We start from the raw sequence: 25,484 nt of genomic DNA, 5'->3' as shown, positions 1-25,484 counted from the left end.
CCCTGGCCAAGTACGGTGCCGTCCGGTGGAGAAATGCTCGCCGAGTTGATCACGTAAGCAAGGTCAACTAGTACGGATGATTATTTATTGAAACATGTTTTTGAGCTATAATTTGATGGATATTTGATAACTTCAGACCTATAAATGTCATCTACAAATGTTACTATCCTCGGCAACCTAAACGTCCATGAGCTCGCCGATATCGAGCAGGTCACTTAGAATTATTTTTTCCATGAAATGAACTACTTAGAAATCATGCCTTTTTTTAGAATTAAATTTTCCATGAAATGAAAAACTTAGTAAATAGTTAGAAATTTATAGAAAATCCGTACTAGTTGAACTTGCGGACCGTGTTTAGCTCGGCCAACATGTTCTCTGCCGAGCGGTAACGGACGTCAATGAGGAACTTTGATTCTATGAGGGAGAGCGGCAACGGTCGTGGAAGACCGTGTTCCCTTTCTCGTAGAATCGGAGCTCTTCCTTGGCCAAGTATGGTGTCGTCCGGTGGAGAAATGCTAGCCGAGATGATCACGTAAGCAAGGTCAACTAGTACGGATGGTTATTTATTGAAACATGTGAAATCCGTACTAGTTTTATTTAAATATATCATTTTAGAAAATATGAAATTTACACTAGTTTGCAAAAATAAGTATAGAAAGTAGATGACAACTGGTACCGGATCCTCGGCCTCTCGTTTGGTTGCGAAACGACTGAGGCCAGAACTCCCTCTCATTATCTGCGGCAAGTGTAAGCAGAAGATTGTGATAGAGTACCGAGTCAAGAGACAGGGACCCAACAAGGGTCGTGTTTTCTACAAGTGTCCGGATCGCGATGTGAGTTTCTTACGCATTTTATAATTATGGCTAATTGATCTGCTTTTCTTGAATATTTTTGACTAAATATTTTTTGGCTTTAATTTCAGTGGGAGGGCAATGGATGCGATGGTTGGTACTGGGAGGAAGATTATGCTACATACGTGCAGAATTTGGGTGCGCTTGAGGTAGCGGCTGCTGCTGATGAGTCAGTGAGCCAGCAGGAGAAGCTTATTGATATTCAACAGAAGAATAATTTGTCTGTTTTAGTTGCGTACGATCACGAAATAATTATGTTACTGAAGTGTATTGTAGTTTTAGTTTGTTTAGTGATAGTTGGGATTGCTTACGTTATAGCTAGGCTTAGTTAATTAATCAACCGTGTGTGTGTCATTTATGTTGTGTAATAAAATACTTAATTATGTTCAAGGTTTTCATAATTTGTCGTGTAATACAGATTATGTCACGCCATTGGATGTACAATGCCGATCGCCGCTCCCAAGACTTTATTGAGGGCTTGCACTATTTCTTAGGTGTGGCCGAGGCAAATAAGCGGGATAGTTTCATGTGCTGTCCATATGCCCTATGTAAGAATTTAAAAGAATATTCAAGCTCAATGAGTCTTCATTCACATTTGCTTAAGTCAGATTTCATGTCAAACTATATATGTTGGACTAAGCATGGAGAAAGCAGGGTCATGATGGAAGAAGGTGAAGGAAAAGATTTAGACATTGATGACATTATTGCTCAGTATGGTGCCTTTGATGATACTACAATGGGGGGAGATGAAGAAGAGGTAGCGGTAGAAGATGATCTCGGTGATGCTCTTGGCGATGCCATTCGTGATGCACAACAAGAATTGGAAAGTGAAAAAGAGAAAGTTAAGTTTGAGCACATGCTTGAGGATCATAGGAAGTTGCTATACCCGACGGCCGAAGAGGGGCAAAAAAAACTGGGTACAACACTAGAATTGCTATAGTGGAAGGCAAAGAATGATATATCCGACAAGGCATTTAGGAATTTATTGAACCTCATAAAGAAGATGCTTCCAAAGCCAGATGAATTGCCCACCACTACGTACGAAGCAAAAAAGGTTGTCTGCCCATTGGGATTAAAAATCTAGAAGATACATGCATGTCCTAATGACTGCATCCTCTACCATGGCAATGAATACGAGAATTTGGATAAATGCCCGGTATGTAAAGCATCGCGGTATAAGATCAGGTGCGATGATCCTAGTGACGTCGAGGGTGAACAACGTCCTAGAAAGAAAATCCCTGCCAAGGTTATGTGGTATGCTCATATAATACCACGCTTAAAACGTTTGTTCAGAAATAAAGACCATGCAAAGTTGTTGCGGTGGCATAAAGAAGACCATAAGGTAGACAATATGCTAAGACACCCAGCTGATGGGTCCCAGTGGAGAGCGATAGACAGAGAATTTCTAGAGTTTGCAAATGAGGCTAGAAACTTAAGGTTCGCCTTAAGTACAGATGGTATGAATCCTTTTGGGGAGCAGAGCACTAGTCATAGCACTTGGTCAGTTACTCTATGTATCTACAACCTTCCTCTATGGTTATGTATGAAGCAGAAGTTCATTATGATGCCGATCCTCATCTAAGATCTGAGGCAACCTGGCAACGACATTGATGTCTATCTGAAGCCATTAGTTGAAGAACTTCTAGTTTTATGGAACAAACCAGGTGTGCGTGTCTGGGATGAGTACAAACAAGAACACTTTGACCTACGAGCAATGTTGTTCGTAACAATCAATGATTGGTCTGCTTTAAGTAATCTTTCAGGTCAGACAAACAAAGGATATAATGCATGCACACATTGTTTTAATGACCTTGACAGTATATATTTGAAAAGATGTCGAAAGGTCATGTACCTTGGCCATCATCGATTCCTTCCTTTGAATCACCAAGTAAGAAAGAAAGGTAAGCATTTTAAAGGTAAGCCAGACCACCGGAAGAAGCCTCATAACCGAACCGGGGAAGATGTACTCGCAATGGTCAAGGATGTGAAAGTAGTATTTGGAAAGGGACAAGGCAGTGAATCTGTTCCCAAAGAAAATAAGGGGCACGCACCCATGTGGAAGAAGAAGTTCATCTTTTGGGAGCTACCCTATTAGCAAGTCCTAGAGGTCCGCAACGCAATCGACATGCTGCACCTGACAAAGAATCTTTGTGTAAACCTGTTAGGATTTATGGGTGTGTACGGGAAGCCAAAGGATTCACTTGAAGCACGCCAAGACTTGCAGGGCATGAAAGAATGAGACAACCTTCATCCAGAGAAGACAGATGATGGACGTCATTACTTAAGTCCTGCTAGCTACACGCTTAGCAAAGAAGAGAGGGACAGCATGTTCGAATGTCTAAGCAGCATCAAGGTCCCATCGGGATTCTCCTCCAATATAAAGGGTATAATAAATGTGCCAGATAAGAAATTCCTAAACTTAAAGTCCCACGACTGTCACGTGCTTATAACGCAATTGCTTCTAGTTGCTTTAAGAGGAATTCTACCTCCACATGTACGTCTAGCCACCGTGAAGCTATGTGCATTCCTCAATGCAATTTCTTAGAAGGCAATCAATCCAGTGGAACTAGCTACTCTACAGAATGATGTGGTTCAATGTCTTGTCAGCTTTGAGTTGGTGTTCCCTTCATCCTTCTTTAATATCATGACACACCTCCTAGTTCATTTGGTGAAGGAGATTAGTATTCTTGGACCTGTGTTCTTACATAACATGTTCCCCTTTGAGAGGTTTATGGGAGTCTTGAAGAAATATGTGAAAGTCCGTTCTAAGCCTGAAGGAAGCATCGCCTAGGGCTATGGAACAGAGGAGGTCATTGAGTTCTGTGTTGACTTTATTCCTGACCTTGCCCCGATTGGCGTTCCTGAATTGCGATACGAGGGGAGACTCAGTGGTAAAGAAACTTTAGGGAAGAAAACATATATTGGCATGAAAGACGATTATTTCAATAAAGCACACTACACAGTTCTTTAGAACTCATCATTAGTGCATCCGTACATCGAGATACATAAGGAGTTCTTACGATCCAAATTTCTAGGGAAGACTGAAGCTTGGATTAGGCGTCAGCACATGGAAAGTTTCAGTGGTTGGTTGCGAAAAGAATGTCAAGGCGATGACAATATTGATGAGCAACTGTATTTATTGGCTAGGCAACCATCATGGCATATCCTCATATACCAAGGGTACGAGATAAATGAGAATACATTTTACACAGTTGCCCAAGATAAAAGGAGCACCAATCAAAATAGTGGTGTTCGCATAGATGGCACAGATCCAAATGGGAATATACAAACATATTATGGCCGCATAGAAGATATATGGGAACTAGACTACGCACCTAATTTTAAAGTCCCTTTGTTCCGGTGCCAATGGGTGAAGCTGACCGGAGGAGGGGTAACAGTCAACAAAGAGTATGGAATGACAACAGTGGACCTCAACAATATTGGGTACAAAGACGAACCATTCGTCCTTGCTGCCGATGTGAGTCAGGTGTTCTATGTGAAAGACATGTCTACAAAATCAAAGAGAGGAAAAAACGAAGACATCAACTCAATGATCAATGAGCCAAAGCGCCACATAGTTCTTTCTGGAAAAATAAATATAGTGAGAATTGAAGACAAGTCAGACATGTCAGAAGATTACGAAAAAATGTCCGAATTCCACCCTTCATAGTGAAGAAAGATCCAAGCATCATGTTAAATGATGAAGACACTCCATGGTTATGACAAGATCATAACCAAGGGTCATACGTCAAGAAGAAATTCACGGTTGTGCCCGCATGATACAACGATGCATGTTTAATATATTATGTTTTAGAGACGGATGTTATGTAATATGTTATGACTTCACAATTGTTTTTTCATCTGAGGTCATTTAGTGTCTCATTTGAGCAAGTTTGACCAAGTTTGTTAAACTCAAAAAGATCTACAATTGTTGTTTTGGTCAACTTTCCATTTGAGAAAGTTTGGACGGTTCAAATTTGTGATTTTTAAATTTCGACGCCTACAAACTAGTTTTCGGGACCCTAGATTGTCTCAAATTGAAAAGTTTTGAATACCAAGTTTGTTAAGCTCATCGATATCTACAATCCTTATATAGGCCATTTTTCATTTGAGAAAGCTTACATAAAATGTAGTTCAAATTTCACAAGTGTGTGACATAGTTTTAGAAAGTCTATATGAGATTTAAGAAGTTGTGACTAGTGTTTGATAAAAATTTCTCAAATGGGAAAATAAGATATGTAACAATTGTAGATCATGCTGAGATGATCAAACTTGGTATTCAGAGTTTTTCATCTGAGGTCATTTAGTGTCTCATTTGAGCAAGTTTGACCAAGTCAAATTTGGTCAAATAAAAAAACAACACTTTGACTCTAGTATTATGAACTCGAAATGACTTCAAATTGAAAAGTTTTGAATACCAAGTTTGTTAAACTCAAAAAGATATACAATTGTTGTTTTGGTCAACTTTCCATTTGAGAAAGTTTGGATGATTCAAATTTGTGATTTTTAAATTTCGACGCCTACAAACTAGTTTTCGGAACCCTAGATAGTCTCATATTGAAAAGTTTTGAATACCAAGTTTGTTAAGCTCATCAATATCTACAATCCTTATATAGGCCATTTTTTCATTTGAGAAAGCTTGAACAAAATGTAGTTTAAATTTCACAAGTGTGTGACATAGTTTTAGAAAGTCTATATGAGATTTAAGAAGTTGTGACTAGTGCTTGATAAAAATTTCTCAAATGGGAAAATGATCTATGCAACAATTGTAGATCTTACTGAGATGATCAAACTTGGTATTCAGAGTTTTTTCATCTGAGGTCATTTAGTGTCTCATTTGAGCAAGTTTGACCAAGTCAAATTTGGTCAAATAAAAAAACAACACTTTGACTCTAGTATTATAAACTCTAAATGACTTCAAATTGAAAAGTTTTGAATACCAAGTTTGTTAAACTCAAAAAGATCTACAATTGTTGTTTTGGTCAACTTTCCATTTGAGAAAGTTTGGATGGTTCAAATTTGTGATTTTTAAATTTCGACGCCTACAAACTAGTTTTCGGGACCCTAGATTGTCTCGAATTGAAAAGTTTTGAATACCAAGTTTGTTAAGCTCATCAATATCTACAATACTTATATAGGCCATTTTTTCATTTGAGAAAGCTTGAATAAAATGTAGTTCAAATTTCACAAGTGTGTGACATAGTTTTAGAAAGTCTATATGAGATTCAAGAAGTTGTGACTAGTGTTTGATAAAAATTTCTCAAATGGGAAAATGAGTTATGTAACAATTGTAGATCATGCTGAGATGATCAAACTTGGTATTCAGAGTTTTTTCATCTGAGGTCATTTAGTGTCTCATTTGAGCAAGTTTGACCAAGTCAAATTTGGTCAAATAAAAAAACAACACTTTGACTCTAGTATTATGAACTCTAAATGACTTCAAATTGAAAAGTTTTGAATACCAAGTTTGTTAAACTCAAAAATATCTACAATTGTTGTTTTGGTCAATTTTCTATTTGAGAAAGTTTGAATGGTTCAAATTTATGATTTTTAAATTTCGACGCCTACAAACTAGTTTTCGGAACCCTAGATTGTCTCAAATTGAAAAGTTTTGAATACCGAGTTTGTTAAGCTCATAAATATATACAATCCTTATATAGGCCATTTTTCATTTGAAAAAGTTGTAAAATAAAAAATACTACATTTTCTTTATTTTTATAGGTTCAACCAAAATTTCCTGTCAATTTTGGTCAAAATCCGAGACAAAATTGAAACATTGACGTTACAATAATGTGATAATAAATTTCCTATCGAATAATATTAGTTTTATTAATTTTAAGTTACAAATATATTTTTGCATTAACAAAATACTTAGTATTAGTAACATTTATATTCTATATTCATAAAAGAAATTAAAAACTTTAGGTTACAAAATTTTCCTATTTACAATAAATAATTAGTTAATCAATAGTATTTTTTAAAATAAATATTGCAAAGTATTGAAGTTGCTATGGAATTAATTGATTAACCTAGTATTAAACAAAATTAAAATCCCAGGCCTTTCCAATTACGCTGGCGGGTTGCCAAAATTTTCAGGCCTTCAGTCCCGGCCCAGACCAAGAACCGGGACTAAAGGGTGAGCGGCAATTTCAGTGCCCGCCTAAAAATACCTTTAGTCCCGGCTGGTAAGACCAACTGGGACTAAAGGTCCAACCCTTTAGTCCCGGTTGGTCTTACCAGCCGGGACTAAATGTCCTTTAGTCCCGGCTGGTGTTTCCATCAGGAACTAAAGGGTCCCGGCCTATATATATCGAACGTCTGTTCTGTTCATCTTCGATCTCGCCTCCGTCGCTCAGCCCCGCCCGGCCGCGCCATCCGTCGTCGTCGAGCTCATCTCTGCCGCGCTGCCGTCGTCTACCCCCGCCCGGCCGCGCCATTCTCTCGGCCTGCAACGCCGTATCTCGTCTCCGCCGCCGCACCCGACCCCACCCTCCATCGCCGACGCTTCCCGCGCGCCCACCGTACAGCCTCCGTCGAGTACTCTTGATCTGCTGCATGCTCTCGATCGGCCATGTTTTTTAGATTTTTTTTACAAAGTCTCGGCTGTATGTTAGATTAAAATGTATTAAATTTTAATTAGTAGTTTATTGTTAGTTTTTTAGTTATTTTTAGATAGTTTTTGATATATTAGATTAAATGTATTAAAATTTAATTAGTATTTTATTTAGATAGTTTTTTTAGATAGTTTTTTATTATAGTTTTTTTATATATGTTAGATTAAAATGTATTATCTATTACTAGTTTATCTAATTTCATGTTAGATTTATTTAATTGGATTTAGTAATTATATATTCTATCTCTCTATATATATTATATCTAGAGAGAGATTCTATATGTATACATATGTACTTAATTATTTCTATATGTATATATACATGTACTTATTTTCATGTGTTGAGAGAGAGAGAAAATTGTATCTAGAGAGACATTCTATGTGTATCACATGCATATCTAGAGATATAGACATATGCACTTATTTCTATGTGTTGAGAGAGAGAAAATATATTGTATCATTCTATGTGTATATATATACATGTACTTATTTCCATGTTTTTGGATCGAAAGTGTTTTTGATTCGATTCCAAAGCCTATACCTTATTATTGTTTATCCTTATGAAATATTATGTGTTATTATATTTAATTGGATTTAGTAATTCTATATGTGTTATTACATGTACTTATGTTATGTACCATAGTAATTCTATCTATGTGTTATCTTGAATATACAAATGGCTGCTCTGGATGATAACTTGAGTGATGACATAATGGCGGATATTATCAACGCTGGCACCAATGTGGATGTAGATGACACGAGTCAGTACTTTGCTGATTATGAGGATATCCTGAATATGCCGGTGGTTGAAGATCAACAAATTGTCGCGTAAGAAAATACTGGCGAGGTATATTCGATTATCTATCATCTCTTATAGATGCATGCGTACGTATATTTGTTATTAATCATTGTGTTTCTACTCATGTAGCCGGTCTCTGGATCTACATCAACCACCGACAAAAGTAGGAAAGTCCGAGGGCCAAAAAAGCCATTAGAGGGCCATTTCATAATATCAGAATTCGACACCGACACCGGCAAATCATTGGGACCACATGCTCAGACATATGTCAATCAATGTGGGTTCATTGTAAGGGATAGGATCCCAGTTAGTGCTCGTAAATGGAAGCAGAAGATATCCGCTCCTAATGTTAGTTTTGTATCTGATCGTGACAAGAACCTAGCTTGGAGAGATATCACTCAGCATTTCACATTACAAGCAGATGATGCTTTGAAGGAGCTAGTGAGGGATTGGACAATGAAGAAGATGGTAACATTGTTCCAGAGTTGGAAGAAGACATTGTATAAAAAGTTTATCTTGAAGAATGCTACGCTGAATTTCAATGCTAAGGCATTTGTCAAGTTGGAGTCCCATTGGGATGCCTTCATAGAATACAAGACATCTCAAGACAGTGAGGAACGTGTGATGAGGAATCGACAGAATGCCCAACAGAAGCAATACCATCATCGCATGGGATCAGGTGGTTATAGGAGTGCTATTCCCAAGTGGTAGAACCTAGAAGCAGAGATTACTGCTAAGGGAATCATACCTGAAACAATAGAGAAGAACTGGCCTCAACGCGCGAAGAATTGGTTCTACGCTCATGGGGGAAGCCTAGACCCAGATACTGGTAAGCTAATTTTTGGCCAAAAATTTGAGAGAGCAACACAGAGACTAGCTCGTGCTAGGAAAGAAGCTGATAGTGGTGTTTTCAAGCCCAACAGAGAGAAGGATGAATTGACATATGCCCTAGAGAATCCTGAACACGATGGTCGAACAAGAGGCTATGGGGCGGTTCCATGGCTACACGCATTCCTAGCAGACAAGGATACCTACAGAAGCCGTCAGAGAAAGAAGGATGAGGAGGCAGAACGAATCCGTGCATTGGAGCAATTTGTTGATGAGTCACGACAAGCATTGCTTGAATCACATGAACGAGAAAAATCTCTTGAGGCAAGAATGTAGGAGGAGATCAAGAGGCAAGTGCAGTTAGCAATGAGTCAAATGCAATTGCAATCAATGTCGAGAGTCACCATTAGCCCCGTTGGTCAAATGAAAAGCAGTTGTGCTTCTACGGAGCTGCCAGTTATTCAAGACGACGCTGGGTTGCGCTTCTCTGTTGATGACATTACTGAGCCTCTAACAACATGTGAGCTGCACATTCCAGATGGTAATAATGCATCAATCATGGTGGCTATCGGGGTTGTATCTCTAATAGACCGAACGAAGACACCAAGAATCCATGGGTCAGTTATTCAACCTGGATATGCTAGCGTCTCGGTCGATAGAGTGCTCAAAGGTTACAGCAATGTTCCTCTTGACATTGAAGGCGGTGATAGGGAGAAAACACTAGGAGAAGCAGAGAAGACATTTATTCAATGGCGCAAACGCTTCATCATCATTCCTGGGGCGCCACCGCTTCCCCTACCTCACCCTAGGTACGAATGAAAGTGAATGAAATATTATTTTCCATTAATTTTCTATTGGCTTCAAAAATAATTGACACACAACTTGTTTTTGTAGCAGGGTCTCTCCCCAGCCTAGCCTAATCATTCATTCCCCATCTCATCACAGCGTCACGGGGGGCGAGACGACTTCATCCCCACGGCGATCGCCAACTCCTACACCGGCCCCACGGCCTCCACAACGATCTCCAACGCCTCCATGCCGGTCTCCACCAACACCGGCCACATCGCCTCCACGCCGGTCTCCAACACCGCCCCCACCCCCTCCACAGCGACTCACTACAAAGACATCTAAGGTCCCGGCGGCAAAGAAGACCCCGAGAAAAAGAGTTATTTCTCAAGAAATACTTTCTAAAAAGACTGATGAGCAAATAGCAGCTAAAGAAGACAAAAAAGTGAAAGATTTTTTTATAGATACAAAAAACAAGAGTCAAGCGAAGCTTAAGGAGAAACCGTACTTTTACCTACCACGAGAGGTGCTGAGGCAGAAGGTCGATGCTCACAAGAAAAAGATGATTGAACTTCGTAAGCCTTCGCCACTATCAGACTATGACCGCTCCCTCGTGAAGTCACATGATGCAGATAAGAAAAGGAAAAGAGCATCAGGGAAGGATGTCCCACAGCTCGGACAACAGAAGCAACCAATGTAAAATCTTGTTGTTGCTAATGAATATGGTTCCAACATAGAAGTCTATCGACCAGACAACTCTGGAGAAGTGTCGGTTCAAGCCCTTAATGCTTTTTTTAAAGATACTGGTTTAACCTTGGATCAATTGACGGGCAAAGCTCCAATCCAGAACCTAGAAGTTGATACCTGGAAGACTTATAAATATGGCAAAAGTCTGTACAACCCTGTGGCTCTGAATGAATTGGGTACGCAAATGTACTTGCTCAACAAGTGGTACATGCAGACGTGTGGCATGGGTGAGCAGTGGATCTTTGTCAGATTTAGAGACCATCATTACTTCCGTGGAGATGACATCTTATATATTAGTTTTGAAGAATTGCATCAACTATTCCACTTGGACGCTCTGGACAAATCAATCATTAGCTCCTTTTGTTTGTAAGTGATTCTTACTTTTATTTAATAAACTCACTTCCATGCGTACATGTATATAATTATCCTCATATATAATTTATATTTATATACAGATTCCAGATGTCAGAGCTCCAAAGAATACAAGACACTAGTGTTGGCTTCATTGATCCTTATATCGTATTCAAAACCGGTATTATTGTCAAGAAGCGGTGGGTATCTGAAGCACAGGAGAATATCATGATGTTCTTCGTGAAGCAGCATGACAAGACAACAATATTTTTCTCGTACAACTTTGAGTAAGTGTTAATAATAATGTAGTCTACACATTTTATGTAATATCAATACAACTTATATGCATGTACGTGTGTGTATAAACCAATGCAGGTTTCACTGGATACTCATTGTCATTGAGTTAAACTCAAGTCGGTTAGTAATCTTTGACTCGTTGAGAAAAGAGCGGGCACTATACCAAGATATGATAGACATTATCCAGGGGTAATTTCGATCTCTCGCGCACAACTATTATTGAATAGACTTTGCCATAATTTATTAACGATCGTACATTATTAGTCGCACAGGGTTTGGAAAGAGTTTATTCGGCAACATCGCAAGGATTGCAAGGCACCACTTAATGTAGTTGAAATAACAGTAAGTTGTACTATATACACTTCCCCACGTGTTTAATTACTATATCGTACTTCAATTTATGTGTGAGATGATAAGAATAATCTTCTTCTCGTACAGTGGTGTTTGTGGCAGGAACCAGGTAATAACTTGTGTGGATACTACGTTTGTGAATTTATCACTACGCACATAAGAACTCCTAAAGATGTCCTCAGAGTACGTATATATCAATTTTTTATTTATTTTTAAATGAATATATATATATATATGTATTAATACTTTTTCTTTTATTTCAAATGCAAGACTGAATGGTTGAAACGAAGGGTCATGCAAAAAGACCATCTGAAAGCAGTTCAAGAGTCAATAACAGGATAAAGTGCTAAATCCCAACGGCGAGTTCTACTTTGATCCTAAGGAATAAATGATGTAAATTAAATGTTTATTGATATCGTTATTTTCGAGAACAAGATTATGAAAGTGTTGTATATATACATATATATATATATCTATAATATATATATGTTCATACTTTATTCGAATATAATAATGCTCGAGATGAGAATTAGATGTAATTATATACGTGCGTGTATTTATATTAGCAGCGTAGAATACGTACATAAAAACATATTATATATTAAACAAATATGTGTAACTGAACTAAAAACAAATTAAAAAAAAAAGAAAAAGAAAATAAACCTTTAGTCCCGGTTGGGGTTACCAATCGGGACTAAAGGGTGCGGCCATGTTTGCTCGGCTGGAGGGCCTTTAGTCCCGGCTCGATGACCCGGGACTAAATGTGGCACCTTTAGTCCCGGGATCGTTGTCCCGACGCGGTAACCGGGACTAAAGGTCGTTACCGTCCGGGACAACAAGTCCATTCTATAGTAGTGAGAGATGATTAATCGTATCATTTTCGCCACAAAACAGACTAAGTCTGGTCAGTGACTTCTCTACGCTTGGCCAAATTGCCTCTAGTTAAAAGCTTGTTTTTGGACAGCAACCACAGGAAAATCTGCACCCTTGGAGGAATATGCAACTTCCAAACAGCATGAACATAGACAGGGATGATCCCCTATGTGTGATCACTGCTTACAATGATTGAACGAAATATCTACCATTAGAGTTATAACTCCAAATAATCTGATCCTCTTCCTCTACAAGATTAACATTCTCTACTATGCTTAGCAGGTCATACCAAAGTTCCATTAGTCTCTCATACACACTCCTCCTAAAGGAGAGCTTAAGAGTATCACCATCCCAAACCTCTTCTGCATCCAAGAGAAAAACATAAACTTGTTTTTTTTTAATGTCTGCCTCTGCCTCTCCCTCCTTTACCCCCACACACTTATATGTCTATCTCCCTTTCTCCATTGTCCTCTCAATCCCTCGTTTCCTCTCTTTCCGCTCTCACTCTCTCTTCTTCCCCTCTCTCTTAGTTGCTAGCATAGAGGCATGCAGGACATATACATGTTCTTTTTTATTAGAAAAGAAATAGACATGCTTATTAGCCTCTTTATTTTGTCCTAGCAGCTAAAAATTGATTAGTTGTTAGCTAGTTTCTCCTAGCTAATATAAATTGAAATTATCAGTTAGCCGGTTTCTCCTGGCCTGTTCCAAGTATTGTTTAACATGAATCCAGACATATAAACGACATGTTGCTAAAAAATATATATAGTTATCGACATTTTTTTATTTTCAAGGTCTGACCAACTTGTTTTGTGACCGGAGGTAGTACCAAAATGCTAAAATAAAAAAAAATAGTTATCGACATTTTTTATTTTTAAGGTCTGACCAACTTGTTTTGTGACCGGAGGTAGTACCAAAAATTAGGATCAGTTGGTAGGGCTCTAGCTCTGTCACCTTTTGTGGAGATGAAACCGTTTTGAAAGACATTTATAAAAAAACAGTTTCATTGGTAGTTTTGTTATAATTTATATAAGTTTGTGAGAAAAGGAGTCTTGAGAAGTCATGTTTTTGCAGCTCCAACTCTTCAGTAGAAAAACGACTTCGACTCCTCTTGATTTCTTCATAAGAGCTGTTTTCAGGTGCTCCGTGGCAAGAGCCACAAGAAGCTAGAGCACGGCTGGAGCAATATATTTATATTTTATATAGTCCAAACATGCACCTGATCAACCTCGTCACGACGAGATCAAGGTCTTCTGTGGACAATCCATAGTCACAACATCGTGGAACGATTGGGTCGTGGAACATGCCTATTTTTTTTTTACAATTTAACCTTTTTTAAAAAAATTTACGTTTGATCCCTGGAAGACTTAAACTCATTTTTTTTACCTTGGGGGTCGGCGCCAGGACTCATGGCGTCGAGGTAACACGTCTTAGCGCCACATATCTTGACGACGAGGTGCCTGGCCATGCACAGCAGGGCATCCAAGGTGACGTTCACGTGGCTGGTACCTCGACGCCAGAACACATGGCGCCGACCTCGGTGCCATGTGTTCTGACACCGAGCATGGATTCAAGACCCGAAGCCAAGTTTTCCTTGTCGACGCTACTCTCATTTCTTCCTCATCCCCCCCCCCCCCCCCCCCCCCCTCTCTCGGTTTCTTCCTCTCCCTAACCCGTCCAATCTCTTGAATCGACGAATTTGACCTTGGATACTTAGATTTGATCCATACATCTTCGCGAGCAAGGTATCCTCTCTCCCCTTATCAAATTTTACGCATTGATTTAGTATATATTACGTCAATTTTGTAACCCTAGATACGTTATTACCTAATGTTTGAAGTGATTTTTTATTTTTTGTATTTTGTAACGGTAGGATATCAAGGCATGGTAAAGCTAGTAAATCAAGGTAATCTCTTATCATCGTGTTATATTATGTTTTCATTTATGTGCAACAAGTAGAAAAACCCTAGCCAAAAAAAAACCGTGGTGCAGAACCTGGCGCGAGATACAGAACCCATCATCAGCAGACACGCGAAAGCAACGGAATTCTGCATCAAACCACCGCCATTCAAATAGCCAGCAGCACCAGCAGCGCTCACTACTAGTACTCACCATGCCTGGCCCCTCGACGAGCCGTGCTGGACCGACGACGACATGGCCGCTTCCCTGCCCGCTACGCTCCGTCAAGCTACGATCCGGAGGAAGAAGGAGATGGCATCTGCTACATCTACTTCCCTCCCTCGCTCGTAGACGTATGCAGGCTGTTGACTGATTCGTATAGTTGCTGATTCATTTATGTGAGAGAAAAGTATTGCTGGCTGATTCATTAGAACAATGTCTATGTGAGGGAACTTGCCGGCCAGCCCCAGCCGAACACGGCGATGATTGGGGCGGGCGCCGGGCGGGTAGGTGTGGCAATTCAGGGCATCAGAATCCCACTTCCCAGGCCAGGGTCAGCAGCAGGAAGTTATTGCTGGGGGGATAAACAAGGAACGACAGGACAGCCGGTGACACGTATGGAAAGCTGCACGTAACACACGTTCCCGGTAACTGTGGGGCAACCCTCCCTGCTTGGAATGGAAGAACAGGGGAATTAAAGAGAAGGCAAGGTAATCAAACAGACGATTATTAGAAGCTTCCCTTTGCTTCATCTTGCAAGCAAGCCGAGTTTGAAAATGGTTCGAAGCACGCCTAGAAAACACGTACAAGTTAATATCGTACGCAATGTATCTGATATCATTGCACAAAATTCATTTGCCAACCTTGAAACTAGAACAATGCATGGAATTAAAGGATACGTAGAAATGTCCGACGTACTCGCGTGTACTAGGTACCATGTCATGCTACGTGGAGCATGGTGTATCAATTGTTCTTGCACAAGTTATTCATTTGTGCTAGTTTTATTTATTTCTCACGTCTCGTGGGGGTTAACTAGGTACTTCGGCTCGACGATCGAGATCATGGAGTCATGTGCAGAAGACGACGTTGTAGTTGGTGCCGCCGGGGCACGTGTAGGTGCTGGTGGCGTCGTCCTTGGGGTAGCTGTAGGCGTCCGGGCACAGCCCCTTGAAGAACCTGGAGTAGTCGGTGGCCCCGCAGGTGTTCGCCGCCGAGCCAGTGCAGCAGTACTCGTCGGTCTTGAACACGGTGCACGGGTTGTCGCACCCGCCGGGGGCCTGCAGCGCGGCGGGGCACTGCGACGTGACGTCGGCGTCGCAGCGCGGCCCGCCCTTGGGGCACCCGGAGCCGTCGCCGGCGGGGAGGAAGTCCAGGGGCACGTTGAAGCCGTCCACCAGGGAGATGTCGAAGAAGTCTTGCCCCTCGTACTTGTTCAGCCCGTACTCGGCCAGCGTGTTGGGCGGCTGCCCGTACTGCGTGCACTGCAGCACGCCGCCGCAGTCCCCCGTCTGGCACTGCCCGTTGCCGTTGCCGTCGAAGGAGCAGCCCGTGCGCGCCCACACGCGCCCCCCCGTCGTGCCCGCCGGCACGTCGATGCTCCACGTCTGCCCGTTGTCCAGCTGCTGCCCGCCGCCCGGCACCGCCGCCGCCCACACGGTGTACGGGCAGTTGTTCGTCACGGTGAAGGTGGCCGCGTCGGCAGCCGCCGCAAGGAGGAGGACGACGAGCGGGAGGAGGTGGAGGATGGAAGCCATTACTGGTTCTCTGTCTGCTGCTCCGATCCCCTGATCCAACTGTCTAGTCTAGTAGCGATGCTGATGCATAGTTGAGGGAACGGATGAGTATATATAGCTGTGGTAGTGTGCATGAACTGGAAGAATTCAACATTTGCGTGCTGGAATTTTCTCGCCGAGTTTCTAAGGTTCCACGAGTTTGGCAAGGCAGCTTGATTGGATAACCCGAATCGTCTTAGACTCGTAGCTTTGTCTTGCTGGCATATATACGCTCGTTTGCAACTGTTAAATAGGGAGTACTATACGTAAATGGCATTGGAATAATAATAATATGCACTGGATCCAATTTAGACCTTGTTTGGATGCATGTGTATTCACTTCAATCTACATGTGTTGACATGAAATGGAATGAAACTTAGTTCAATTCCACTCCAATCCACTTCAACACGTGTGGATTGAGATGAATACATGCGCATCCAAACAAGGCCTTACGCTGTCAAACTTGATGTGGATTTTGTGGATCGATAACTTCTCGCGCAACTGCTTATGTAAAGATCTTGCATTCTGTAGTTAATAGGCGAAATTGGGTTTCTGCAATACCCATTCGTTCCAAAATGTTCTAAGCAAATCTTCTCCGCAGTTGACTAAGTTTATAGAGAATTATACTAACATCCACAATACCTAATAAATGCACTATCAATACATATGTTATGATGGATTCAATGAGACTAATTTGATGTGTTGTTGTTAGTGTATATATAATTTAGTTAAAATTAGAGAAGTTTGATTTAGAATAAAACTAAAACAATATAGGGTAAAGTATATTTTTCACACTCAAATTTGTGTGGTGGTCTAATTTTCCACCTTAAACTACGAAACTAGGTAACAAATATCCTCCAGTTATTAAACCAGACAAATTTGGTTCTCATGCTAGTTTTAAAGGTGGTTTAGGTATTAATTTGATTTACTATCTAAAAAATAAAATTAATTTATTTTAAACCAGGAAAATATGAACTAGTACTACTTTTTTTTAAGTTTGGTTTATTTCTATTCCAATTGCTTTTATTGCTCGGCTTGCACTCATTATTTATTTAAAACAAATAAGATCTTAATAACTCTAAATATAGCACCAACATATAGATGCATTTTTAGAAGAAAAGTGGAACTAGTTTCATTATTTATGATTTAAAATAAATTAACTATGAATTTCTAGAGATCAAACCAGATTATTATTATTATTATTATTAGAAAATAAGAAAACCATTTTTGAAGTTGATGCTAGCCAGAAGGCCAAATTTGTCTGATTTCGAAGTTGAAGGTTGTGTGTTACCCGGTTTCATAGTTAAAGTTTGAAAATCGAATTACGTTGGAAGTTTTGAAAAAATGTACTTTACCTTATAGTATTTGATATGGTAATATGCCGCTTCTTCCAAAAATGAAGTCAAATTACAAGATAGAAAATATGGGACAATGTTGAAATTAAATGAAGTGTTTGCCACGGGTACGTTGAATTTCCACACATGTTGAGGAATCAGCACGAGTGCACAAGACTTCTACGCTGAAGTTATTGCATCTGATGACTCTAAAGTTTATCTAGAATTGCTTGAACATATGCAGTTGCATGTGCTCGGAGATTTCTGCCAAACAACAGCGTGCAGTAGACGTCAAATTGGCCAAGATATGGCTGAAATTGGTGCACGCACGGATGATGGACGCGCCAAATACTTGGTCCTTCCGATGATTGTGGCGAGTGCGTCGCTGGCAACTGGCATGTCAAAATTAATGAGAATCGTGCTTCGAGTGATAAGAGAAAAACAAAGGTCTTACTTTCCAGAACAAAGCGGAAAGTAATACACTTTCTGACAAAAATTGTGTAATGGCCACCATCATGTGTTTCATAATTTGCGCTCTTAATTTTTTTAAACGAAATGGTCTAGATTTTTCGTGATCTCCAAAGTTCAAACCTGCTGCCTCTTGGCAAAGCTCGCTCTGGGACGAAGATCAGCGTGCAGGTCCTTGTTCGCGCTCGAATCTTGGCAAATTTAGAAGGAGCGAAACACACGGTGCTTCCGAGCTACGCCATCCACGATGGCTAAAGCTGAACGGTGGATTGAAACTGGCGCAGGGGGGATTTCGTATGCATCGCATAACCGCAAAGGTTGTTCTAGTCAAGATGTAGCCCCAAGGAGAAACTCCACGGCCGGCAACGTCATTCTTGTAACATATAACTTCTTTCTTCTTAATACATGATCCATAATGCACTTGTGTATTCGAGAAAAAAAGAGTTGTTGCCTGCTAACTAATCTTCATATTTACTATATTTCTTCCCCCTATCTGGGTTTGCTTATCACCAGAAATTTACTGTAGCACCTTTGACCATTCATTTTTTTTCTACAAAATAACTATATTAGTGTAACCCTAAAACTTTTATGTAGAAAAAAGCGCTCGGTCAAATTTTCTAGGTAAAAACGTTGTAGCAAGTAGACAAAATAGTACGAGAATATGACTACGAGGATGGACCAAAAATATGAGCATGGTTTTCTAGTTTTGCATATCAAGCCCAAATTGTACTCTCTCCATTTCAAATTACAAGACATTTTGGTTTTTTTATAGATTCATGATTTTTTGTTATGCACTTAGATATAATTATGTCTAGATACACGGTAAAAGCAATGTATCGAGAAAAGCTAAAACATTTTATAATTTGACTGAGGGAATATTCTCTAACAAGGATTCTGCTTTATTCCCTGTTTTCAAGTTTTACATGGCACTTATTTAATGTGCATGATGCAATGCACTGTGACTAGCTAGTCTAATTATAAGATTTTGGGGAAAAAATAATAGCCTTACGAAGTGTTGAGTGAAAAGCATACTTAATCCACTCCTTTGCATTAAGTAACTAGAGGACCAAAGAAAAAATATCCTTATTATGAAGTGATCCATAAGCGAAGAACATTAAGAAACAGTCCGTAAAGATCATCTGACTAAGTCAAAATAGTGTAGCCAGAAGCTTTAGGCCTGTTCGCTTACTTATCAGCTGGTTTATCAGCTATAATCTATAGTATTTTTCTCTCACAACAAAACAACTTCAGCCGACTTTAATACCAGCCGAACAGACCCATTTGACCGCTTCCGCAATAACGCAATATTAGGTCCAGAACTTAATCACCTAAACCCAACGCAACGCCAGAGTTGTTTATACTGTGTGATCCCCTGCCCATTTTACCAGTCCTAGGGCCTGTTTGATCCCCTCATCTAAACTTTAGAACACTTTAGCTCAGTTTTAAGATATAAAGCTCTAATGTGGGGTGGGTTAAAGTTTAAAGTTAACTTTAGAGTTTGGAGACTTTAGCTCTAAAATTTAGAGTTCTAAAGTTTAGAGAAAAAGATCAAAACAGAAAATATGCTGTTTAGAGCTAAATTTTTTACTAGGCTACTACGCCTTAAACCTGTAATGTCTCAAGCAGAAAATATGCTGTTTCATATGTTAATCTTCAGTCTAGTCATCTGACAAGGTGGCCGATTCAAACAACCATGTAGTAGTATCTTCTGATAATTAATTGACGAGGAACCCCTTGAACAGTTACGCAATAACTCGTGGATTAACCATATATATGGAGATTTATCACATTAGAAGAGACAATGCAGTTTCCCTGTCGAGTGCATCCGTCATGATCAAACTAACAACTGTTGTCACAGTAGAGCTATCAAATTGAAGTCGGTACACAAGAACACAGCAGCATTGTGCCATGGTGCGGCTGTGCAAGCACAATGAGAATAAAACAAATTTTCCACCAGAGAAGTCTACCACCCCTGAGACGGCGCTTCCACGAAATGGTGACATCATGAAATGGTCCCTTTTTTTCCCTAATGCCTCACCAACCCAATAGTCTGCAACGAAACATTGCAGCAGTGATAAGTATGACCGCATTGTGTGAAACTGGAACACAATACGGAGCTGAATAACCAGGACAAAGGGGAATGCACGCCTAGACATCTTAGCATAGCAAATACTATGTTTCACTCTTCGTGGCTCTCTGACATAGTACCAACATAATAGAAGCATCTGAAATATTTTTTCAGGATTTTTTTTTGTCAACTCAATAGAACTTCTTTACAAAAGGTTCATATGAAACAAATGGGAATGAGCAAAGAGCCCCAAGCATATAATCACATAAAAAGATTGTCAAACATTGATGCAAAATACATATGCAGCGCTGTACAGCGCACCAATTATAGATTGTTAGGCATTCAAAGAACTACTATTTGAGGCGCTGTAAGCAACACCAAGGATAGAAATTACCTCTACGACATCAAATTAATGTTCTCACGTATTGATCGAGATGTTTATTGAAAAGTTCGCACCTGCAAATAAGAGATGCTCAGGAAATTAGTGAACTGAGATAAAGAAGAAACAATGTGACCAGTAGGCATGAAACAAGAAACTACTGGTTGTTTATGGGTAATTGAGGTATCATCTCAACTCTCAAAACTAATGACTATCCAGGGTTCATATCCACAACAAGGCTGTTATCCTCAACTAGAAAGAACACTATAAGTTATGGACAGCAAGAGTTAGGCTATAGCTTATTAATAACTCAGCTGAACATGTGCAAAATAATGGTCAAACGGAAACAATCATGATGTTTGAAAACAACAAATTCATGAACAATCATGTGAATTAAAGAGCAGTAAACAGTATCACATAGTGCCACTACCACAATTTGAATGTTTAAGCTTAGATTTCACAAGTTTCAGTATGTTTGGGAGACTGAGGACTACTAGCTGTGAAAAGATCTAACACCTGCCGCTGGCTACATCTATCATGGTATCTTTACTTGCAGCATCAATATGCCTCCCAAATAAGTTATGCACTTATATCTATCTAACGTCTGCTCATTACTTAGGTCAAAATGCTCAAATATGAATTCTGGAACAAATCATCCCTTCTACAAATAGTCTCAAAAAAGGATCCCATCCTTCTAAAAGTTGTAATGTTAGCAAAGCAAAAAACAACAATATTCTAGCTAAACATGCAGTAAAAAAAAAAAATCCATTAACCGGCAAAACTTACTTGATTGGTGTTCCAGGAGCATACAGAGGATTTTTTACAACATATTCCACATATAGGTTGTAGATATGCTTTAGCGAGTCTCGCTGATCACCAGTCCTTGGATGTGTAATTAGTATAAGCTACACCAAGAGGGTAGAGTAAGTCATAGAGTATAGCTCTGGAGAAAGGAATATTGTACATCTATCTGCTCGATCACTACCATGCTAAAAGAAATGACCAAATTACAAAGACATTCAAGTGGTACAACGCTGCAGGAAAAAAAGATTGCACTGATGTCTTTCATACTAAAGGTGAAAATGCCACACCATACATTTAGTATATCAAAGGAAGGGAAATGGATTTAGCTTTTCAAAGGAGAGGAAGCATAATCTATGTAACAATATACCACATCAGCAGCTTTCCTGATAGAAGGATACTGACAGGACTAGGACATTATGGATGACACATAGGTAGACTAAAAGCCATGGTATCCAGTGTCCTAAAACCTGTGATGCACAGATACTTAAGAGTGCTCATGTATTGGGTATCAATACTCTGATACTTGTCGGACAAGCATCTGATATTTAAGCATTTTTATAAAAAAAAAATTCTGATACTTGTCAATACTTCTTCGATTCTTTCATGGGACCACTAAACCCTAAGCTCTCATCGTGCTCATAAAACCACCCTCTCCATGCTGCCCCCATCGTTCTTCACAATACAAATGTACAACACATTGGTCATACCAGGCAAATTATTAAATCAATGGCGAAGCAATCTGGTAGTTCAATAGCATTTAAAGCAATATTTATTTCTGCTGCAAGTCGTCGTAACCAATCAAATTCATCTGGCCCAAACACAAATGAATGTTGGGATACATAAAAAGAAACTTTGATCTTAATAAGATGATCCAGCAGGGCAAGAACATAGGCAATACTAACCTTTATACCAGAAGGGCTCTCCATGAAGTTCAGTTTGTATGTGTTTGTCTTGAAGCTATAAAACGAACAACCTTGGCCTGGCAGTAGTGGCACACCAAGATTTCCCTTTTCAGCCCTGCATTTGTTACATGAAAAAGGTCAAGAGGAAGAGAATTAGGCATCTTAAAGACTCAAAACACTTGCCACTTGGTACACGGTCTATGTCCTCCAGTTATTTGTAAGTATAAATGATTGTCTTCTACAATAACCTTGTTATCAATCGGGCAATGCACAGTTTGGAAAATATATATAATACAAAACTAATGCAACTGGTGTGAAAATACAAAAAACATCAAGCTGTTTGCGAATCCAAGCAGAGCATCAGTGGCTTAACATTTGAGCAATTGATCAACTTCCATCAATTTTTTTACCTTTTGTCATATCATGTTAATACTCCAGTAATTATTGTGTTGAAACATCAAACCCCAGCCCTTTAAATTGTTACAAGCTTATGTAAACTAACCAGAAAGTCTATATATACATAGGTAGCTGACAAGAAATCACCAACATGTCCCATTACCAATGTTCATAAGAGATGGAGATACTTGTTGTATTACAAGGATAAGCCTCTGTTACCCTTTCCAGCTCTCTTCTTCCATTTTCACCGCTAAATTCTTCTACTACAAAAGAGCATGAAATCTCCTCCAAACTCATCATGCTGTGAACGACTACCTGGACTGATGATGGAACTCTTATTCATCTCTATAATACTAATCAAGAGACAAGGTTCGGGCGGTGGATCAATCCACGTCGCCTGCAAACCTGCTAACCGTCAGATCCGGCAAGGACACGATGTAGACCGTTCGATCTAGGTCATAGCAGGTCTATCGCCCATTAATCCGTAAACCCATGCGCTCGCAAATCATCGTGAACCTGCACAATTCCTCCTCTGCTCCTGCTGCCATGCCCATCTCTCTCCTCCCACTACCCTCCGACGTCCCCTGCCCTTCCCCTCTGCTGGGGTGCTGAAGAGACGCAATCACTGTCGGTCCCAACCTCCCAGACCTCCGGCGCTAGTTCTTTGCGCTTCTTAGCGAGTCCTCCATCTCCTGCCACTAGATCACCACCTCCATCGTGCTTGCCCTCCTCTCCTGCATGGCAGAGGTGCGGCGCAAGGAGATCGCCTCCTCCTAGGCAAGGAAGCCACAGTGAGCTGCTAAGCTGGAGGCGCAAGGACAAAGCAACCCCTGGGTGGAGACTCGGCGGCAGCATTGAACCCAACGCCACGCTGCCACGCACTCCCCCTGTCTTCTCTCCCTGGCGCAGCATCACCCTCGCTGCCGCTCCTTTCCTGTTCCTTTCCCCTATCTAAGCAGAGTGGAGGCGGAGGCAGCGACTGCGCAGCGTGAGGAGGAGCAGAGCATGCATGGGTGGCGCAGGCACGTGGCGCAAGGAGGATATGAAGCGCAGATGTGCCGCAGGGGGGTACTGGCATGGCGCTGATGGTGGGCTCGAGCTGCAAATGCTCACCGGACGCCCCCATAGTGTTCGATGAAATGGTCGTTTCTCGTTTGGAACGCCATGACCTGCCTGCCACAAGGTCTCTTCCTCTAGCCCCTCCACCGTCGAATTGTTGTGTCAGGCAAGGGTGTCCGGTGTTTGCCGTCAACAGCACTGGAGGTCGACCCGTCAGCATGCTTCAACGAGGATTTGTTCGGACAGGCAACCTTACTTTGCGACACAGATTCATTTTTGTATGTAGTTTCTGCTTCACAAATTACAAGTAACCTCATGCTATCAGTTTAGGCTGCTAAAGAATATTTTATATGTCCGGGCTCATTTTTGCAAGTAATTTTTTATTCACAACTAACCTCATGCTATCAGTTTAGGCTGCTGAAAATTCATTTTATATGCTCGTTTATTTCCAGGGACTAGTTTCAATTTTGGAAGTACATCAATTTTCGAAAGTACTTCAAGAGGTCCTTGGAGGATGAATCCAAGAGTTGTTGGCATAAGGTAAGAAATGCAGATAGTTTACTTACTACTTTACCCATTTGTATCATCAATTAATTTATGAGTTTTCATAAAACCATTGTGAGTTTTCTCTGCTTTCAAACTGAACTATCAGATCACACAAAAGTTAGAGCTGCCACTCTAAATATTCAGCCATTTGGTTAACATTAATATGTGATTTGGCAGGAGTATCGTGCTCTGCAGAAACGGTACTAGGCCATCATACATACTAAGTGTACCAAAAAGTAAATGTGAGGGCTGATCAAAACTGGCCCAATCTAGCTTTGGCGGGGCAAGGTCGCACCTGCCTTTCTAGTCTAGTTTCTAACAGAAGATCATACATTGGCCAGATGCAGGATCGATGCGAAACTATTTCCGACTAACGGCCGCCTCAATAGATAACCGCTCACACGAGGAGTGCTAGAAGATCGAGAAGCAGGACGTACGTGGTTGGGTCGATCTTGGCGGTGAAGGAGCGAAGCGAGAAGAGGAGTCCGAACATGAGCTTGTGGTCCTGGGTGGGGTCGAGCGTGCGGAGCGGGCGGTGCCACTCGCGGTAGAGCAGGCAGACGCCGCTGCGGTTGAAGATGTAGAGGACCTGCGCGCTGGCGCCCGAGCCCGTGCCGGGGGGCGCCGCCGGGGCTGGGGTCGCCTCCGGCGCGACCGACGTCAGCGACGAGCCGCCGAAGAACTGCATCAGCCGCCGTTTGCCCGGATCTGTCGCGGAGATGCGAGGCGGATCTCCGGCCGGAAAGGGAGGTTGAAGTCTTGGGATGCGTTTTCCAGGCGAGGTTGGGGTTGTCTTCCGCGCTTCTCGTCCTCCAGGCGCCGATGTGCAGGCGGCTAGGCGAGGGCGGCGGTCTGCAGGCGAGTGGCCGGGCGGCGGTGTGCAGACGGGTGGCGCGCTGGGGAGGGGGCAACCGGGCAGCGGTGCCTCAGGAGGAAGGTCGCCGGGGAGGGGGCGGCTGAGCGGAGAGGGATCAGGAGTCAGGAGGGGGCGGCTGGGCGGAGGCAGCTGGAGGGGGCGCCGGTGAGGAGGAGCCGAGGGGGTCACCGTGCAGGCAGAGAGCAACGGAAAATTATAATACTCCTGTAGACAAACTAGAGGATGACAGGTGGGGCCGAATAAAGGATGGTGGGACTACAAGACGACTTAAAGTTAACGACGTTAGACCGTCTCCCACAAGTGACTTATATGGGCACCCAGACCTAAAATAATAGACAGTAAGAGATCTAAAATCGACCTTCAACAGAGTATCTACACGGGTGACCTATTTTGGTTTGCCTGAGAGACATAACCCAAATAGGGCATGTTCGGCATGACTGAAAAATAAGCCAAAATACTGTTCCGGCTTATTGTTGTGAGGGAA

The 25,484-nt window shown here is 41.1% G+C and overlaps 2 protein-coding genes across 2 annotated transcripts; both read right to left on the bottom strand.

Moving 5' to 3' along the window:
- Positions 1–15,121: 15,121 nt before the first annotated feature.
- Positions 15,122–16,254, bottom strand: LOC136473698 (alpha-amylase/trypsin inhibitor-like). Its single transcript, XM_066471347.1, has one exon. The coding sequence runs from the start codon at positions 16,147–16,149 to the stop codon at positions 15,463–15,465; it is 687 nt and encodes a 228-aa protein (XP_066327444.1). The 5' UTR covers positions 16,150–16,254; the 3' UTR covers positions 15,122–15,462.
- A 3,417-nt stretch (positions 16,255–19,671) lies between these two features.
- LOC136473688 (uncharacterized) lies at positions 19,672–25,154 on the bottom strand. The gene is made up of 5 exons (XM_066471337.1): positions 24,561–25,154; positions 22,123–22,237; positions 21,203–21,321; positions 20,432–20,493; positions 19,672–20,019 (listed from the first exon to the last, which is right to left on the bottom strand). The coding sequence occupies exons 1-4, from the start codon at positions 24,809–24,811 to the stop codon at positions 20,442–20,444; spliced, it is 537 nt and encodes a 178-aa protein (XP_066327434.1). The 5' UTR covers positions 24,812–25,154; the 3' UTR covers positions 19,672–20,019; positions 20,432–20,441.
- Between the last annotated feature and the right edge of the window lie 330 nt (positions 25,155–25,484).

The sequence above is a fragment of the Miscanthus floridulus genome, chromosome 1 (genome assembly GCF_019320115.1).
Source record: "Miscanthus floridulus cultivar M001 chromosome 1, ASM1932011v1, whole genome shotgun sequence".
Classification (NCBI taxonomy): domain Eukaryota; kingdom Viridiplantae; phylum Streptophyta; class Magnoliopsida; order Poales; family Poaceae; genus Miscanthus; species Miscanthus floridulus.
The sequence above is the reverse complement of the archived record's forward strand: the minus strand, read 5'-3'. Positions and strand labels throughout refer to the sequence as shown.

Excerpts from the sequence above, each read along its gene's own strand:
- LOC136473698 (XM_066471347.1), bottom strand. The coding sequence starts at position 16,149 with ATGGCTTCCATCCTCCACCTCCTCCCGCTCGTCGTCCTCCTCCTTGCG.
- LOC136473688 (XM_066471337.1), bottom strand. The coding sequence starts at position 24,811 with ATGCAGTTCTTCGGCGGCTCGTCGCTGACGTCGGTCGCGCCGGAGGCG. Across the intron at positions 21,322-22,122 it reads AGAGCCCTTCTGGTATAAAG|CTTATACTAATTACACATCC; the intron begins GTTAGTATTGCC and ends CTCTTGGTGTAG. Across the intron at positions 20,494-21,202 it reads GCTCCTGGAACACCAATCAA|GTGCGAACTTTTCAATAAAC; the intron begins GTAAGTTTTGCC and ends TCTTATTTGCAG.